This window comes from Aulonocara sp. 'chitande type north' Nkhata Bay, linkage group LG2 (genome assembly GCF_057382095.1).
Source record: "Aulonocara sp. 'chitande type north' Nkhata Bay isolate Kocher_YH1m ecotype deep benthic linkage group LG2, A_spYH_male_GT1.1, whole genome shotgun sequence".
Taxonomy (NCBI): Eukaryota; Metazoa; Chordata; class Actinopteri; order Cichliformes; family Cichlidae; genus Aulonocara; species Aulonocara sp. 'chitande type north' Nkhata Bay.
In genome coordinates, this window is record NC_141345.1 from 26,315,397 (window position 1) to 26,336,165 (window position 20,769).

Sequence of the window (20,769 nt, forward strand, 5' to 3'; positions counted from 1 at the left end):
CACTCACACACATGCTTAGTTCTGTTCCCATTTTTTCATGACTTTAGAGAACTTTATTGACTTACAATCATGTTCTTAAGACTTACCTTAGTCGTAACTACTACCTGCCAAAACCTAAACCCTGTTTTCATCTTAAAAATTAATGTTTCACATAATGGGGACTCCCTTTGTAAACAAACACACACAAGACAGGCAGAAGAAAAGAGGGAGGTTTAAAGAAATGCACCTTATTCCGTGTGGGCTGCTGCGTGTGTGGCTCATTAAATTGTGACTGAAGTCGCAGCTCAGCCGCCTGACTCAGCTGAGTTTAATTAAAGCTGTCAAACAATTCTTGTGTCAGCCTCCAACACGCATATACATAAACGTATTCATTTTCACTCCCACATCCATCTCACTCTGTCTCTCTCTCATCAAAAGTGTGACATACGCATAATCAATCTCCCTTTATTTAGCCAATGCATATGACCATTTTGCTTCACTATTCTTCCTATGTCTTTCCCCAGCTAACTGCTCGATCATTGGGACTGCCGTTGTTAGCACATGCAACATGACAGAGTCAGTCTATCATACAGAATTAGGGGTGTCACAAAGGTGACAAAGTGAAGGAAATGATAAAAGTAAGTCCATCACACAACTGTTTATTAAGTGGGAACATCCAGATCCCGGGAAAAAAAATCCAAAAGCATGGTTAAAGATGGGCAAAATGCTACTCATCCAATGCCGTTATACAGAAATGAGAACATAAATGTATACAATCTGAGCTGATCAAAATAAAAACTGCACTAATGCACTATCTATTTCGGTCAGATTAACTGTAGTGTTCCATTTGTTCTTGTAAAGCAATTTTACACTTCGTTTTGAATGGTGCTTAATGTGTAATCAGTGATACAAATCCCTGTATGAGCACATGCTATCCTCTAGTGTGTAATGTAATTTATATGGATTATAACTATGAATAAAACAAACCTTATCAGATTCCACATCACAAAACATGTGCATAAATTTGCTTTGCAGATTTTGCAATAAACACATCAAAAGCCAAAAGAAGGTGAAAATATAGACTTAGTATTAACTGTTTGATGCATAAGTAGCTTTACTGATAGTGTCTAATGTAATAATGGTTTAGATTAAAAAATAGCACAAACTCTACAACTAACAATGAAAGGACTCCACTGTTTAAAATAATAAAAACTGAACTTCACCAAATGACTTTTAAATGAGCGGTTTCTCCTTCAAACACATGTCAATATCTTCAACATTAAAAGTTTAAATAACATACAGCATAAAAACACCATCTGGCTTAAATCTGGTTACTCATGTCTCTCTGGGTTTGAAAGTCAGCCTGAAACAGGACATCCGCCCAGCTGTTACTCTGACAACACTGTGACATCTGATTGGAGAGTGGTTGTGTAACGCCTCAGAAAATGGGTCTAAAGTTGGCAGTGACATACTAGAAGTATCTCCAATGTCTGGAATAACTTTAAGAGTTGTTACAGATCTTGATTATTGTGCTCAATATGGTTTTTATCCATTTCAACTGCCATTTCTGACCCTCAACACAGAGCAGAAAATACTCACCACCACAGATTCCCACCAACACACAGGGCTTACAATAAACTGGATTCTTCTCTATTAGGACTTCGCAGCAGGAGTATGGTGCAGACTGTGTTGCTGAAATGTAATACCTGAATTCCAGTTGAATGAATCCTGTACAGGAGCAGTTTTCCTACTATATGCCTTTATAGTATGAAATGGCAATGGCCATGTCCGTCTCTAGATTGGTTTGCCCTATGCTTTGGTCAAGACAGGCAATATCTCAACAAGCTGTGGGAAATTGTTTCGGACTCCTGCGGTCCCCAGAGGACAAATCCCGCTGACTTTTCTCCATATGCCACCAGCAGGTCCACTCTTGTGGTTTTGTGTGAAATATCTCTACAACTGTTGGATAAAACAGCATGACCACAGCTTCAAAATGGGTTGTTTTTTGTCTGTTGTAATAACTTTGGTGACTCCGGAAAGCAAAATTGCAGTCTTTCTAAACCTTGATCTTATTTTCAGAGCCTTCTGGGTTTCACTAAATACAAAAATGTTTGGAAACATAACAAAGTCTTATTGAAGAAAAAGCCTGAACTATTATGTGCTTTTGTACTCAATTTAAGTGCTCAAAGCTCTTTTTCACCATAAGCCTCATTAACAAATACATACAGGGTGCCTTTTTCTACACCTAAATGCTTATAGCTTAACATCCAGATGATCAAGGGGACCTGGCATTTCAATTTCTTGCCCAAGGAAGTTTCACAAAAGCAAGGGTTTGAACCACTAACTTTCCAACTCTACGTCCTGAACCACAGCCATCACTAATCTTGAGGGAAAGTGTGCTGTTGATGGTATTGTGCTATTTGAGTGACAGTTAAGGAAACATATTCATGGAAGAGTGTAATTAAAGTACAAATACAGAAAACAAAATAGAAAGTTTAACTTACTGAGGTAAAGGTTAATAAACTCATAAAGGTACATGGTTTCTGGTTCCAAATTGTGACCACAAACTATGCAATAGTTTGTAAATGTTTAATAGACTACCTTTAGAGATAGGGACATGCTGAAAATGTGCCTAATTTTCCTGTATTGGATTAAAACACTCTACTCTGTATGCTGGTCCTTGCATATCAGTGCATGCAGTGTCAGTTTTATGAAAGATGACCACTACGAGTCAAAAGGGTCAAACTCAGCTGCATCACTGCATGCATAACATTGTAAGAATAAAACAAACTGTAACATCAAAACATTCTCAGACACTTAGCAATCTGCTATAATAACCCTCTCAAAATTCAGAGAATTGTCGCTATTGCTTTGATTTACCCAGAGTTTGCATATCATAAATGAAAGTGTTGCAGGGACTTATTTTATTTCTTTAAACTTCATCAGTATATGAATATAAAATAGAATCCAACATTGTCACATAATTAAGCACGTCTAGCCTAAGCTTAGGCTAGATAACAAGGATAGTAGTAAAACCACATGTTCAACAAGGAAACACGTTTGAGGAAAAAATACATGTAAAAACGTGCACAAAATGCAACCTATTTACAGTAAACCAAATCTAAAAATTGGGATAACATAATAGTTTTACTGCAAATTTATTATGATTTCTGTTACGGCCCATTTTGGGGGAATTCTTTATTTCTCAACTTTTTCTACTTGATAAGTTTATAAGCAGTCTTGGTTTTAAACCACACATCGAGCAATTTTTGGCTAACCAAGACAAAGGATTACCATTGTGTAAGAAATGTGATATCTTAAATCATGGCTCCAAATGAGCAGTCATAAATCAAAAGTAAAAACTTATCTGTTTTCTTGTGACCAGACACGCCCTGAGACCACAATTCTGATACAAATACAAGCCAATCAATAGAAAAGCAGCATGAAATGATGCAAGTCTATCTAAGCTGTCAAATGGACAATCTGGATAGGTCACCAGTCTATCTCAAGTCTCTATTTAGTATATTGTCTGTTAATTTAATAAACATTTGCTTTCTGGAGGAAAACCAAATTGATACTGTTTTCTAAACCTTGAGTGGAAATGATGAGTTTTTAAAACATGCTGTAGAAAGTGATACAGTAAGGGATATGGAAAATCAATTACAGCTACACAAAATAAAATCTGTCAGATCTCGGTGCGTCTTCCTCTCTCTGCCTCTCTTGGTATCTCCCCTTTACTCCCTCCCCCTCGAGCATCACATGAGCCGCAATAGCAGAAACCTGATGAATTATTGAAGGAGACAAGACATCTTTCAAACTCACACACACGCTCTAACACACAAACAGTAACTGTATCCCTTTCCTCAGGGGAAAAACGAGATAATGACCAATTCAATCTGACATGGTTTTAGAGACTGTAAACATCAGAGTGAGAGAAGAAGAGAAAGAGTGAAAGAGGTGGGGAAGAGATGCTGACACTGATCTAAAACTAAACTGCGAAGGTGTGAGGAAAAAAAAACGGAAACAGACTTCTCACAATTTATTCAACATTTTGATTCTCAGGTTTGGAAAGGCTTATTTTTGTTTTTCAAATGTGGTAAGCCAACTTGCATATAAAATCTAATGAATTACAATAAGTGATTATACTGCTACCAAAACACAATATGTAGCCAAACAATTCATTCCAGAGGCTGATGTGTAATTTGAGTGCTGTTTGTATGATAATCTGCATCAGTTATCACGATGAGAAAAGCGATGCGTTCATCATCTTAGTAACAACCCCTGTGATTACGGGGAACAAGCAAAGGAAGACACTTATAATCAGTCATGGCAAGAAGCTGGCTTATAAATCACAAGATATACCTCACTACATGACGGTGGAGAGAAGAAAATGTTGGTCCATTGTGTGGCAGCAAAAAATTGCACAATACAAAAAGTGATTATTATAACGGAGAAACAGTTGAACAGTGAGTATTATCTTTCTCTGCCTCATGCTCACATTTCTTCTAATTAACCCTTACTTCTTCAGATGTCCAGCAGCTTTTTTTCAGTCACATAGATTTCATGCTGCATAATTATTATAATATTATGTTTTCTTTTGACGCCTTCTACAGAACTGCTCAAAGTTTTTCTGTCTGTCAAGAGCCAGGCAGACAAATCTTGACAACTTGACTGCCAGAAAAAGTTCTGAAGTTTTCAATATTCCAGAGGAATGAATCATGCAAACTATGTGTTACCTGAATGTTCTACACTGTCAACTTTTGGTTTAAGAATGAAAAAGCTCAACAGCTACTGAGTGAGGGTATTAACTATGGTGGGCAGATTTGAACTACCCCTGAGGATGAACATTATACCTGCTCAGCTCAGTCACTGTCAACATGTTGAGATGCTAAGTATTTAATAGAACAATACAGTCTAGCACCACCCCTCGCACAGCTATACATTCTTACAATACTATTGCATTAGACTCAAAGTAAGAGACACCAAATTAATAGGTGAAAAGGTGTGTTATTCCAAGGCTATTAAATAACCAATTAAATAACCAAAATTCAATTCAATTTTATTTATATAGCACCAAATCACAACAACAGTCACCTCAATGTGCTTTAAATTGTATGGTAAGGACCCTACAGTAATACAGAGATATATAAAGCAGATTAACAGGGATAGCTCAGTAGGTAGAGTGGTGGCCCCATGATCGGAAGGTCGGGGGTTCGACTCCACTGAACGGCTACCCTGAGGTACCCCTGAGCAAGGTGCTGTCCCTACACACTGCTCCCCGGGCGCTGCACTGGTGGCTGCCCACTGCTTCACTAGGTGAACGGGTTAAATGCAGAGGAACTTTTTCCCTATGGGGACTAACACGCACACTTTACACTTTACTTTTACACTTTACACACTGCCGTATGGAGAGATGCAGAGAGAGAAAAAAAACCCCAGAGGAAAAGACATCTGATCACACTCTAAAAACAGGTGCACAGTGAGGATGACAGCTTCATCAATGGCAGTGGCAACAGATTCAGCAAGAACAACTGTGACATTTATACTTTACTCGACCATTAATATATAAAAACAAACAAACAAACAACAATGGCATAAATCAATGAAAATGAAATATGGTAAAAGAAAATGAAGGGAGGGGAGGGAACAGCTCAAAGGTGTATGCATACGTCCTGCATGCATTGTAATCACATGTTAACACTAGAGATTTAGAACGTAGATTGAATCTGTTGTAGTGCTCAAATGATTAGTTGAATTATTAATTAGATGGAATCCTGCTCAATACCCATAGCCCAAAGCATTATTGAATTGGTAAGACTGTGAATCAAAGTCTCTAGCCTGTGAGATTTTTTTTAAATGATTATATTGCTAGCTAATGCTTGTGAAGGAAATTTCATTACATTTTTGGCACTTAGTGGAAAAGTTCTACAATCTGTTTGCATATATAACTAGACACATTTAACGGTTGTGGCAATGTAATAACTCATTATTACCTCATCTATTACAATGGTACCAAGGATAAGGGTTCTAAATGCAAGTTTTCTAATATATTGCTTAAAGGAATAGATCTAAATGTAGATCTGGTGGCATTACAGTTTTTTGTTGTGTTTTTTCCATGGTCTAGCAGTAGTCTGTCTAGGTAAATCTTTAGAGAGATGCAGACTAACCAGACAGCATCTCTTCAAAAGAATCAACAGCTTAGCAGGAGACCTTCATATCTGCACCAAATAGACCAACAGAAAGACAATCCCCACAGAGAAAGAATGGAGCTTGGAGGGGCTGCCGTAACAAAGCTGACTGAAACACACGCACACGTGCACACACACACACACACACACACACACACACACACACACACACACACACACACACACACACACATAGATGATCGATTCCACATTTCTCCTATCCTTCCATGTTTGTCCATCTGTTCTGCCGGTGCTCATAGGCTTCACATTAAAGCTCCTCCTCTTCCTCTCTTCTCCTAGCATCTCTCTCTCTTTTTTCTATTTCCCCTCTCTGGTCTGTAGCCAAAATTACGGCCAGTCCTTTATCTCCCCTGCTTTGTCTATCTCTCTGTTGTACACTCCAGTATTGAGTGTACACACATGTGTGCACACACCCACACTTCACAATCAGTGTGTCCTGGTCATAAGGGACAGTGACCTTTGTCTTTCCTGTGACCGAACTGCCCTCAGCTGACTATGTATGCATGGTGTGTGTGTGTGTGTGTGTGTGTGTGTGTGTTTGTGTGTTCCTGTATTTTTCACTCTTATTGATTAGATCAAGGCTCCAATCCAGGTTACCCTGCCCTGTGAATTGAATAATTGATCTCACCAAAAGCCTCGGGGTGGATGGGATCATGTGTTTGTGTGTCAGTACACACAGGCAGAAACATCAGCAAGACAGACACATGGAAACTTTAGTTTGAAGAGGTACTAGAACACATAAAGAAATGCACACAACCACAGTCCTTTAGAACAGAGATTAGAATCAGAATGTTCTCATTTGACATCAATGGCTCAAAGTGAAAAATATTCACACAGAAGTAGAGCATGGAAAAAAAATCATGGGTTGAAAGGAGCAGAAAGCATGAGAGACAGCGGGGGTTTATTTTGAAGGGCACTGTTTCATCGGGAATTAGTGGAATGTAAAAAAGAAAATGGGATGAGCCAGGAGAGAGAGAGAGAAGAGAGGATAATGAAATGCATGAAGAGAAGGTATAGAAGCAGCTGAGTAGGAGAAAGAGAAATGGAGGGCAGAGCAGAGGGGGAGATAAGAAAGAATGAAAGGTGTTCAGGCAAGTCTTTGCTTAATTGACAGAAATACTGTATGTCTGCTGGGGAGAATACACTCAGGATTTATGTATGTTTGTGTGTGTGTGTGTGTGTGTGTGTGTGTGTGTGTGTGTGTGTGTGTGTGTGTGTGTGTGTGTGTGTGTGTGTGTGTGTCAGAGAGAGAGAGAGGGGGGGAAGGTGAAGGTGACTCCAGGGGTTCGTCTTTTCTAAGCTACCTCTCTAAACCTCCCTACCCCTCCCCCTTGGCTGTGCAACCGACCAATCAGAGCACATGCATATACAGGCCTGCACAAACCCAGACACACCGACCAATACCATTTAATTTGGATTCAGAGGGGAGCATCCAGGTATAAATGTGTTGACTGTGAAGCAGTGTGTGGAACAAAAAAAAAATGCATGCTCAGCAAAATCCTTTCCTCCATAAATGCCAAAGGACAAAACATGTAAAACAAGCTACCAAACAAACCATTTGTGAATTTAATAAATGATAATAACTCTTCAGGTGCTTCTGTTGCAGACAAAACTACGCCACAGGCGGGATCTTTGACTGACAGTCCCGAAAATGCTGGCATCTTGGAAAACAGAATACGGATGGCATTTAATTCTCATTGTGAGAATGAGCTGAGACAGGTGGCTCTCATGTTTAAATTACAGGGCACCTACACAAGCACATACACAGGTGTTCATCATGTCTCTCCATACACCGACTAATGAATAGACAGTCTGAAGACGGAATGCATTTACACAAATACATGAGGTAATACACAGCAGACATCCAATGTCCCTCATAAATTCGACTTATTGGATTTCTGTAAACCTGACAGCACACCCTGCAGGGTGGTAGACAGGATCTCACTCTGAAAGGAATGAAAATAGTGGAAGTGGACAGCTAGTAAAAAAGCCTCCTTTAGAAAAGAAACAAACAACAGGCTCAGAAAATTGAAAACGTTTTTCTTTTTACCTCTTTAGTATAAAAGATTCCAGAATAGAAATGACAGCTTTTATTCTGTCAGGAAAAAAAGCCAGAAGAAATGGTGAGAGAAGATGACACGGTTGAGATGTAACTCCAAGTATATTCATGCATGAACCAAATTTTCAGATCAGTATGCATTCCCCAGGTTTGTCCCACAAGTCTAAAAGTTAAGAAGTCTATGTCAACATACTTCCTGTACAAGATGGCATTTTTAAATCTATAACCAGAACTTTTTGTCAGTCAAAAAGTTGTTGTACATTACCTATAGCATGCTAGCAGGGGTTGTATTGAAAGCTAAGGGGCTTTTTTACTTTCCACTATAAGTGTCTATAGTGACTTGTGGCCATGAATGCAGGCAACTATAGGCACTCTGAACATGTGTTCTTTCAGATGTTATTTTCTAGTCTGCTTGGAGGACACAGTTGCAGTTGGTGTCTTTGTTTCCTAGTGACAGTGCAGAAAAGTCTGTGGTGTGCTGTCAGAGATGACTAATGCCACAGGTATGCTTGCCATGATAGTCTTTGCTCACGTAAACTGTGACGTCAACACAGCCATCTAACCATTTTTTTGTTGCACTCAACTTAATGCTTTCTGCTAATAAGCCATAAGGTCTTGCAAGTCACCCATCAGCAGAAGATGACATATGAGTAAACTAAGCAGCTGTTGAGTTTTTGCTGCAGAATGCCTTATTTTTTCCAGTTCTTTCAACAATCTCTCATTCTGCCATCTGGGGATCTCTACGCTCATGCACTGATGTTTCATTTCAGATCAACTAAGCTCATGCTCACAATATAAAAAGGCTCTTCAGCTGTAATGCTTAGAGTACATTTATTTCAATATAAACTAACCAATAACCAATAAAATCCACCTGTGATAGACTGTCTTAATCCAGAATAGCAGAACTGACCCAAACCAGCCAGCCCAACAATGTACACACTGTTTGTTGATAGCTTTCAATATTCTATAAAATTTGATTATAAAAGGATCTTTTCAGTTGCATTGTATATCTCCAATTGCACTATTTTATGAAATGTTATAAATAGATTATCCTACATTATTACCTCTATTCCCTGCAGAGGGCATCTAAGATTGTGGTCAACAAGGTGAACGCTGCTGTAATTAGCCAAATGATTTAGAAAAAAATGAAGGACCATAATTATCTGCTAAAAATGTGTCTATTGACAACACTTGAGATAAGCGTCTGAGGAGAGATAGAGTGGATGAATATGTGCCACCAGTGTGATGGAAGTGTGAATATTGGTGCCTCCGCTCCAGGAAATCAGCGGGGTTGCTCTTTGATGCTCTGTGGCATCATCTCTGTCACTAGGTTTGGATTGGTTAGTAAGGTTTGCAGTTTTTGCTGCTACTAATTCTACCACTGCTCCAGCTGGACCTCTCATATTCACTTTTGTCCTGACCAGAATACTTTGATGTAGCCAACAACAGAAGGCAGCTGCAGGCTTACAACAAAGTTGACCCTGTCTGAAACAGAAACACAGTTGAACCCTGTGCTGCATACAAATGTGTGTATATTCTCTGCAGCTATAGTTTATTTGCATAAGATCTTATGGTGATTGCAACCTCAGGACAACTCAAAAAGGCTACTGTTGGCATAAACAACAACAACAAGTCGTTTGGCAAAAGTGCAACAAAGGAGGTTTAGCAAATTTAAGGATTAATAAACAATTTAATTGGTCGAGAACATTTAGGTGTCCTCTAGCAAGCTGAACCACATCTTCAACAAATTAAAGCAATTTTTCACAAGACAGCTAATCACAATATTGTGAGTATTTGAACTAGCTCTGGCAGCAAGTCTTTCTACAGACTTCATTCTGAACATTGCATGCCATTTATTCCACAAACATGTTCTGTTGTCTGCATAAACAGCATAAATTAACGTTTGCATCATGAATGCAACTAAGGAACAAAGACACTGGAGCTACTATTGATTGAGAAAAATGCTATTAAAATGTCAAACTGTGCTGGTAAGAAACACAATTATTTTTCTACCGCATGTCATTTAACAAAAGGAGGACTAGATTAATCTGCAGCACACTTATCTCCCTACACGTTAGACCTCAGTTAGTAATGTGACTAAGCAATTGAATAAATCAAATCCCGTGTTCCTTTTTTTTTTTTTTTTAAGATAAGCCACCTGGACATTGACTATTTAACTATTGCACCAGCTCTGCCAAGAAATGGACACTCATGCATTATGCAGAAGGAGCAAGTGGCTCATCAACAGGGATGCAGAGTGAAACATGGCAGGCAGAGGAGAACAGAAGAGAGGAGGAGTCATGGGTAAGGCCAGGGGAAGAGAAAGGGGGAGATAGGAAGGGCTATGGTTGAGGAAGCACAGGGTCATTCGCTGCTCTGCAGACAGAGGGAGAAAATGACAGAAATGGAGAAGCTTGGAAGAAAAATGTTGACTTCATCACTCAATAAGAATTGATGAAAGAGCAAAGAACTGATAGAGAGACTGACGTACTGCTATAAAAAGAAATTGTTCACAAGATTAATAAGTGGTGATAAAATTAAATTGGAAAATATAAGGATCGGGATAATTTATAGCTGATACTCATTGTTATACACTAAACTTTTTCCAGCAAGGCTATTAAACCTTGAGATATATTTTCAGAGTGCAGCTAATACATCTGTTAGCTGATATCAGCCTATTAGAGATATATTGGTATTGGCAGCTATGCTGTCTGGTAGAGATGTTTTACAGAAAAGGTGCTTGGGTTAAATTATAAACGGTGTCACCATCACCATCATCATAGTTTTCCCTGCAGAGCGACTCCAATACTGTCATTAATGACTGCAGCAAATGTACCAGAATGTATGTCAGACGAACAGTAGAAGAATATTGGTCATTATAGCAATATATTTTCAGTATGAGCATCAACTCCCCAAAATCCAGTACTGTTGGGTTCTACTGTTCACAATAAAATAATTATTCTTGATATACTTCGCTTACCATCTGCTTTCACTGTGATATGATAATTTTCCAAGTGCCATCCTGTAGAGAATAATCATCTTTTGTTTTTAATAATTATGTTTTTAAATAATGTAAAATATTTGTTATATTACTCACTACAAGGACAGGCAGGTTTTTTTTTTCATGTTACAATCTGCACATCATCTTCCTTCCACACTATATCAGCTCTGAGGAATGTCAGATGATTAAGACAGCGCCAGATCATCAGCTTAACATTCAACATGTTGTTGACATACTGCGTCCACCCCACCCCAAATTAAAAAAACCATGAGGGGAAAATGGAGAAACCATGGAGTCATGGTTGAGAAGAAAAGGGGGGGGGGGGGGGGGAGTGAACTGGAATCATATCAATCTGTGTTTTAATTACCTGGGTTGTAAACATGATTCATAGCAGCAGTCACACTGTGGGATTGCAGTGCTATGGCTGGGGTCCTTGTTCTTACTAAAGACTTAAATAAAATAATTACATACATGACACACAGTTTAATTTAAGACTATCATTTAAGACTGATGATTATGCCAAACATTTTTTCACAGTGTTAAGTCTCCTTAGATCACTTAATTGTTGTCTAGGACCAAGTAGTTATGGTAAAATTAATCACAATCACAATTACTCTGATGAAATTAAGATTGTGCAACGTGATTGTTCATTGATTTGGGAAAAATGTGAATTTTTCAAACTTTAAATGTCTTTGAATTGATTCAACAAGATGCTGGAAGCATTCATCACACTGTAAACCCGAACAAGTTGACTGAACTTAAAACTTTTGTGGAAACTGATTACCTCAAAAGATTTAAGTACAAAAACTCATATCTTCTAAGTATGGGGTACTCAAAATTTGTATTTATTGTTAACCTAAAAATTTTAAATTATATTTTATATTTTATTAATTGAGCTTTACTCAAAGACTGTATACTTTAATTTCAATATTTTTGTGTTTCTTGTAGTTTATTATTTTGATGCAACACAATGCAATTATATTACAACCTAAACTCAAATTATCTGATTATTAATTAAAAGATATTTATGTTGTGAGTGTAGACTACTAAAAAAAAAAAAAGTACGGAAATTCAGTTACTTTACATTTTGTTTATTTAACATTTTTTCATGAAAATTTAAAAACATCACAAATGTTTTTATAAAACAACTAACATGGACATCGGCACCATAAAGTGAGCATTATAAATTCTGTGTAGAACATTTATCTTTTTATAAACTCACAAAGGACGACATCAGTCCTAATTGCATCTTTCTCAAAATACACAAAAATGCAAAACAAAAAGTCAAATACTAATCACTTTTTTTTAAATAGAAATGAAAAACAATTTTTTAAAATGGGTACAAAGACGATCAGCTTCCAAATAACCAGATAAGGCAGTCAAGTATAGGAAAATTAGGTAAACTGATGGAGTTAAATCCACCCAAAGCCTGTAGTAAACTTAAAGTGCTTAAAGTGCTTCAAACAAAGTGCTCAGTAACAGAGTGCGTGTCCTGACAAACATTGCCTTATATTCCTTAACAGCATGTAGGCAGGGGTTTCAGGGGTTTGCCGTCATCAAGCCCCATGAAGATATTTTGGACTAAGGCAAATGTGTGAACCAGCTTCCTGGGGTAGTCTAAATGCAGAGCATAGATCAAGCCAAACAATAAAGCAAATGCATTTGCAAATCTGGGAATATCACGCATCACCTAGTCGCCTTTCACCAAAACAGCCATGCTTGAGGAAGTAAAATGGACTGGACTGGGAAGCGCCGTCGGTAACCACTGTGAGAAGGGCAACTGGAGTGTCAATGAGGGTCGACTCATCCAATGCGTCCGCCTGGAATAGACACAGTATCAATGGTAAATGGCCTGTATTTGTATAGCGCTTTACACATTCAGTCATCCAGACATTCACACCCATTCACACACTGGTGATGGCAGCTACATTGTAGCCACAGCCACCCTGGGGCGCACTGACAGAGGCGAGGCTGCCGGACACTGGCACCAGCGGGCCCTCTGACCACCACCAGTAGGCAACGGGTGAAGTGTCTTGCACAAGGACACAACGACCGAGACTGTCGGAGCCAGGGCTCGAACCGGCAACCCTCTGATTACAAGGCGAACTCCCAACTCTTGAGCCACGATCGCCCCAATTAAATAAGTAAGGTTGGTTTGAGAGAATGTGACAAGCATGACCTGTAATCTAGCAAAACATTCAGCAGTGTAGTGGGTTACTTTGTAACGAGTTAGGGTACTCTACTTTTTTTGAAAAATGTACATTAACGTGTTAGCTTCTTGCATTACATAATTTGTATTTTTATTATTTTTCTAAAAAAAAAAAGTAATTTTTTATTTCATGACTTTATCTCAAAAAGAAACTAAATCTTGACTTCAGCCTGGTTTTTGGGCCACCTGCAGCATAGCCATAGTGCTGTGATACGCCTGTGCCCTGCTCCTGACCTGTGTGTGTGTGGGTTTTCTACAGAGAGGGTATTTTGTTTGTACAATTTGGTAGCTGCTAGGGTATTAAATTGTATTTAAAAAAATCCATAGCATTTTATCTTACTGGCAGAATTTAAGTAATGCAAAAATACACTTACATTACATGTCTAAAAGAATCCTCCCGCAGGTATACAGGAAGGGCACGAAGTACTGCAGTGCGTTTCACGTTGATATCAGGCGCCTCCTAAAAAGGGAAAAGAAAAGTTCATTTAACGCAAAGTTTTCAGGTGTCATTCTTTGGGGAGAATACATGTTTATGAAACTGCATGACATCAGACTCTACTAAATTTTGGAGACTTTTCTTTTAAGACACAACCTTTCTGTCTCTTGTGACAGAGAGTATGTTTCTTAATCATTTGACAAAAACCCTACACAGTATTTTAAAATAGTGTTCTCCAGATCAGAGCTGTGATCTATATAGAACATGGGGTTCAAAGCAAGGAAAAATTGTGTGTTTATCAGTGAAACTTTTAATTTGTGTTAATTTTATCATTATCAATATATGAAATCTTCACCTTAAGGGACTTAATGAATGGTTTCTTCAATAGATCTTTCAACTCACCTGTGTTTACTGTCTCCACCTGAAATTAATTGCAGTCTGAATTTTTTTTTCTTCTGTCTTTTTGTCTTTGGCCTTCAGCCTTGGAAGAAAAAATAAAAATATTGAAAACCTTATCAGCACACTAAATATACAACACCTTGCTATATTTCAATTGTTTTAGATAGAAGTTGCCACTGCTAGCTAAGTCACTTTTGAATGATGCTAATGAGAAGAAAAAAAAACAAAAACCTGCCGAACAATGAGGCTGCTGTTGTAAAAACGCCAACTTTCTTGCGTTGTGTTTTAATCGGTTAAAACTGTAAAACTGACGACATAATCTATGTTTGAAAAAGAGCGCGAACAACCGCGAACAACTATTCACCACCTGGGTCTGTGCTTTTTAACACAACAGCGCATTCGAAAACAAGTTATTGGCTGCAACATATTAATATACTTGCTTTTTTACGGAAAAAATAAACATAACGAAGGTTCCGTTTTACTTACAAGTTTCTCCAAATGTGTTCTCCAGTCGCTCGAGAAGGGCAGCCATATTGAACAGAATTTTCTGTCAACGTCGTTCAGGTTAGAGAGAAGACGTCATGACGTCATGACGTCCACATGCGGAGCTCGGAAAAAAACATTTACTCAAAAATCATAATTAAGAAAGCAGTATTTACTCTTAACTTCTAAGCCATGTACAATTATAACTGTTTGAATCGTTAACCGAACAGAAAAGTTTTAAGTTGTTTCAACTTTGTGAGGAATTTTAATTGTTATATCCACAAACTTTATAAGTCAGGTAGACTGTTGGGGTTTACAGTGCAGAGATTCTGGTCCATATTGACTTTCTGGCATTACACAGTTGCTGCAGATTTGTCAGATGTCCGCCCATGATGTGAATCTCCCACTCCACCACATCCCAAAGTTCAAGTGACTGTCGGGGCCATTTTGGGTAAAGTGTGAGATGATTTGAGCTTTGAGCAGCCATCAGAAGATGGTGGTGCACTGTGGTCATGAAGGGGTGACCATGGTCAGCAACAATACTCAGTTAAACTACCAACCTTCTGATTAGTATTTGAACTGCTCTGCCTCCTGAGCCACCACAAGCTTAGAACACCTGGTATTCCCAGGCAGTCTCTCATTCAAGCACTAACTAGGACTGACCCTATTAAACTTCCGAGATCAGATGAGATCAGGCATACTCCAGGTTAGGACTGCTCGATTATGGCAAAAATGATAATCACGATTATTTTCACTGAAATTGAGATCTCGATTATTTGACGATATTTATTTAACCCTTTAAGACCTACCATAGAACCAAGTCCACCAGAGCTTATATTATTTTTTTACATGTTGTAGTGCCATTTGTGGGAGCATTTCAAGTTGCTATACAACTGTTATAGCCCATATTTTAATAATATGTATGCATTAAGTCCATAGTAACTACATTAATTGCAAAAAAGTGCAATAAACTACAAAAAAATTGAAAATCGTTTTTGTTTTGTTTTTTACATATATTTCTACTTGGAGAAATTTAAGAGGTTTATCCCTCAAAACTTTAAATACAAAAAAGTTGCAAAAAATAGTTTACAACAACAGGAAATTTATTTTGAGTGTCTTCATAGTTTTATTTTGGAGATACACCAATTTTTATGTACTGCAGGAAAAACGAAAAAACAATCCTATGATGCAAATTTGCAAAGAAAACAGCTGGTGCATCAAAATAAACTATTTCCAGCTGTGCAATTCGAGTTCTAAGCATCCCAGAAACTATTCAGAAAAGTCAAACATGACCAGTATAGGCTTTTAAGGCCTACAAGTAAAAAACTACATTTTCCGCGAAAATGACGTCACTTCCGGTTTCGGGCAGGAAATGGCGGACATGTGACAGTTCGCGCTGAGTCTGTTTAACTGTGGGAAGTGTTACGAACAGCTGATCGGATCGGCAAAGCGTGTTTCTGGAATATTATGTTTTTGTTCCTGCAAGCGCTTTTTATGCAATTTTTGCAAAGCTATATGTGGAAGAAAACCGTGACCGAGGACAAGCTGATGGCATAAGATGTAAGTACAACTCCTCCGGTTTCATATGCAAAATAAATTATTGCGCTAGCTTACACGGTCCAGGTTCTACAGGGATTTAAAAATAGTTACACAAAACGGAGCGTGCTGCTCTGACCGGCTTTAAAGGGTTAACAATAACAATGTATTGAATAATGACTTTAAAAAATAATATAAAATAGTGTGCAACACCACTGAAGTTTTTTTTACCTCTCTTTTCAACCAACAGCAGTCACTCTCCTCTCCAAATAACTTCTGCTTAGCTTTCCGAGCTTCCCTCGGGTCCTCTTAATCAGCGGTCTCCAACCTTTTTTGCGCAACGGACCGGTTTATGCCCGACAATATTTTCACGGACCGGCCTTTAAGGTGTCGCAGATAAATGAGGGAGGGGCTAATAATCGGCTCAGTCATTTTTAATGATCGTTGAAAGCCCAGATCGTAATCGTGATTAAAATTCGATTAATTGAGCAGCCCTACTCCAGGTGGTACGGCCGGAAGAATTGCAGCCTGGGTTTCCAGTTCTTAGCTGACTGCTGCTGTAGCTCAGTAATACTACAGACTACTCTGCATAGTCTTCTGCATATGCCTTGGTTGTAATGAGTGGTTATTTGAGGTACTCTTGCCTTCCCATGAGCCTAAAAGCATCTGGCCATGCTCTTCTGGCCTCTAACATCAACAAGGCATTTTTGCTCAGAGAACTACCTCTCACTCAATATTTTCTCTTTTTTGGACCTTTCTCTGTGAACCCTAATAATGTTTGCATGGGAAAATCCCAGCAGATTAGCAGTTTTTGAAATACTCAGACCAACCCATCTGGCTTCAACAACCATGTCACATTCAAAGCCACTTAAATCACTTTTCTTCCCCATTTTGATGCTTGGTTTGAGCTTCAAAAAGTTATCTTAACAATGCTTACATCCCTAAATGAACTGAGTTGCTGCAATATAATTGGGTGATTAGATATTTGAAATATTAGCTAAACACGTGTACCTAATAAAGTTGCTGGTAACAGTATAAAATAACTAGAAAAATAAAAGCTAGATAAAACATTTGAGCCTGACTGGGAACGTTATGCTGTAAAGGCGCTGTAAAAGCCACTGCTGTAAAAAGAGGGATGTGCTAATTTATAACACAAGACAAAACTAGAGCATCATAGCAAAATGGATTGTGGCACAATGTCATCTATGTTATTTTGTTTTCATAGTTGCTAGGACCTATTGAAGCTCAAACATATAGCTGAAAATAAAATCTGATTTATTGCCCAACCCTAGTACTGTCCCTGAAGATCACAATTTCCGCAGTCATCAAATTTAGACAGTTGTTTTATAGTTTGAAACTGATTCATACAGAGCAGTCTTCTTACTGGCTGTGATATTAAAGAGTTTGGTGCCAGACACAGGAGGAGAGAAATCACTAGGAATAAATTGTGAAGGAAAGAAGACACAGTTGGACAAATCGCAACCAGCAGGTTTCCCAACATGATAGGTGTGACAGTACACTCACACACAGGGACACAAAGACACATGTAAACACTACAGCAGCTCCCTCATTTGGTTAGTTGCACTGCTTGAAATATTAAACGTACAGTAAATGTCGCAGCCTTTCCCCCCTATATATTTGCTCCTCATTTCCCCTCCTTTTCCTCCTTTTCGTCTCCTGTCCTCAGCTCTCCACTGACAGTTTCCTGTTAATGACTCTCATTTGCACAGGAGACCAGAGAGTGGAATAAAGTGGACATACACACACACACTGCAGGTAGTAGAGCTCAAACTGAATGTATACTGCAATGACCACCTCTCACATCACGGTAACAGTACTATGTGGGGAAGGCCAGCTCTAATAAGGCCAAAGTTACCCCTCTGTCTGCTGAAATCTCTGGGGATTGCAGAAAAGCGCATCATGATGTTAAGAGTATGGCAACACTGCTGTTACTATTGGTCTGGTGATGTGTGTTAGTTCACATTAGGCCAAACCTAAAACATTGGTGGAAGAGTTTGCATCTCAAAATACTTAAAGAAGAGCACAGGCTTTTCCTAATTATTTGAAGAACACGTGTCATGCATCAAGACGTCTGGGTATCCAGATTTATTCTCACTTAAATTATTAAAGATTGCTTGAGAGGTATCTTAACCCATTTAGGGCTCCCCCAGCAGACAGCTGTGTTACACACATAGAGATGGAGGCCAAGCATTTTCCAATAATAGGACGCTTTAGAACTGTTTGATCATGCAGAGTTGATAGAAGATCAAGACAGAGTCCCAATACAGTAGGAACACGGCAGGTTATAGTTAAGGTGCATTGGATACACTTTAATATCTGTTTTAGCAGCTTTAAAGCTGGTAAATTCATGCTGTCAGAAAACACTGCAAACATTTATTTTCAGGTCTGTGTTGAAGATGTGATTCGAACCAAAGACTGCACATTTTTATGGCTTTGTCTTCCATGAAATGAGAATACTATCCAGGATTTTCACCTTACCCTTCAGGAAACATGCCCCTTCGGTTCACCGTTTATGTGCACAGCTTAAGAACACACATACCTCTGCATAAAATAGCTGCTACATAAAGTTTGCATTAAACATTAATATTGTTTTAGGTTAAACAGAAAAGGCTTATGGATAAAAAATAAATAAATAAACATTAACTGCAAAGGTGTTTTGTATGTTAAAATCACATAGCACACGCCCATGTCTTCTGATCCCAATGAAAACTGAGATTAATTATTGTTAATGAAAGCCCTATATAACAGAATGACACCCTATGAGTTTGTGACAGCATTACCAGAAGAAGAAAAAAGGCAGTTCAGTAGCAATATCGTTCAATCAATCAAAGCAAAAGCTGGCAAGAATTCTTCCCCATCATGTACAGAAGTGCAATGTCTGTCGATAAGTCTGATTGGCTTTCAGCCGGGGTTTGAACCTGCTGAGTTTCTACAAGGTGGATTATGCCTGCTGGCAAGTGCTCAAGTACTCACAGGGTGTATCAAGGGTGCAGTGTGCTCTCTCTCTCTCACACACACACAAATCCAAACAGATAAACACAAACACATGAAAAGATTCGCATTGAAGCTAATTAAAACGCCGCTTTTGGCTAGATGTTGTGTTTCTCAGAGCAACTCACATCTCTGAATCTGTTCCAGGATCTGTCCTTATACTGAGCCACGGTTCCCAGCCATTTCTCATTATTGTTAGCGGAGACCACCGTTTCTCTGCTCAGCAAGAGAGCCACGACAGGTAGCAGAAAGAAGAACATCTTCTGAAAGGAAACACAGAAGAGAAGAGAGAGAGGAGAGAGGCGGGGGTAAGAAAAGAGTGAGAAAACACATGGGGAGCGGAGGATGCTGCAAAGTGTAGATGAAGTGAGATGGAGCACTTTAGAGAACACACAACTCTCACGCTGTGACGCATCATGGGTCAGAATGTCACAATGAAGCAACAAACGGACCCCCACTGAAAGACTGCACGGGGTGCAGAGTGATCATTTCATCAAACTGCTGAGGCTCCATCTAATCGGATTATAAACACTGGAGAGTTGTTACCGCGGCAGATTGGGCACAGCGTAACATTAGCTCGCGAGCTTCCCATCCGCTAATTAAAAAACAGAAAAGGAAAAAAAAAAAGCAATTATCGGCGTCAACACAATTGCTGCCCTCACGGACCTTTGTCTTGGCTTTCAGCTGCTTTCTCTCAATATCACTTCAAATTTAGATTTCTTTTCAAATTCACACCAGCGACGCGACGCAGTGAACTGCCCACCTGGAATAGTTCGTTGGTGTCCACTTCTGATTCCCGGGGTAAAATAAGTCCACAGCCCCGGGCACACTCCGGTAGAACCCGACTGCTTGTGGGATTGACGGCAAAAGCGAGCAGCGAGGACTAGAGGACCGGGCGCTTTCTCCTCCTCCTCTGTCAGGAGACACCGCCTCCTCTCTCTCTCTCTCCCTCTCTCTCTCTCCCACTAACCGTGTCATTGATTTTCATCAGGGGATTTTTTTCCTGTGTTCACAGTAGAGCGCAGGCAGCATTTGGGAGGCACGTCAAAGCGCTGTTTGGGTGTACATTACAAACACAAATTTCTTGTCAGTCCCGCGCATTTGTTGTGGAATTCGAACTCGTGTCCCCGTAGTTAATACAATTATATTACATAAGCCACAACTGAGCAGTGCTATGTGTGTCTGAGCGTTCAACGGCTTCATTTCCTATGGAGGATGCGCACAGACGGACAGACGCAGGGCCCTCTTTTTAAATGAAAGTACACTTCATAAATAGGGCGCATAACCAGGGCTTTATTTTCCCGGGTATGTGACAGTGTATCTGACAGTGTATCTGTAAATTATTAATCGACTACTCTGTTGTGCCTCTCTTTGTAGGCCTCTGGTGTCTGTGTGAATGTGTTTGGTTCAGTGAAAAGTTACTGTCGGGTTCTGTACCTATGCTGA

At 39.1% G+C, this 20,769-nt stretch overlaps 1 protein-coding gene and 1 long non-coding RNA gene across 3 annotated transcripts in view; both read right to left on the reverse strand.

Moving 5' to 3' along the window:
• spock1 (SPARC (osteonectin), cwcv and kazal like domains proteoglycan 1) overlaps positions 1 to 20,244 on the reverse strand; it is a 126,537-nt gene extending 106,293 nt beyond the window's left edge. The window contains exons 1-2 of one of the 2 annotated variants that reach the window (XM_086313661.1): positions 20,087 to 20,244; positions 19,452 to 19,586 (exon numbers count right to left, since the gene is read on the reverse strand). In XM_086313661.1, the coding sequence (XP_086169787.1) occupies positions 19,452 to 19,583 (132 nt within the window). In that variant the 5' untranslated portion in view covers positions 19,584 to 19,586; positions 20,087 to 20,244. The remainder of the gene's footprint in view (positions 1 to 19,451; positions 19,587 to 20,086) is intronic. The other variant, XM_086313671.1, reaches the window with a different exon arrangement.
• On the reverse strand, positions 12,310 to 15,079 carry LOC147337998 (uncharacterized). Its single transcript, XR_015125008.1, has 4 exons — positions 14,779 to 15,079; positions 14,296 to 14,374; positions 13,832 to 13,917; positions 12,310 to 13,068 (listed from the first exon to the last, which is right to left on the reverse strand). It is a non-coding gene; the product is annotated as an uncharacterized LOC147337998 (long non-coding RNA).
• Positions 20,245 to 20,769: the final 525 nt, after the last annotated feature.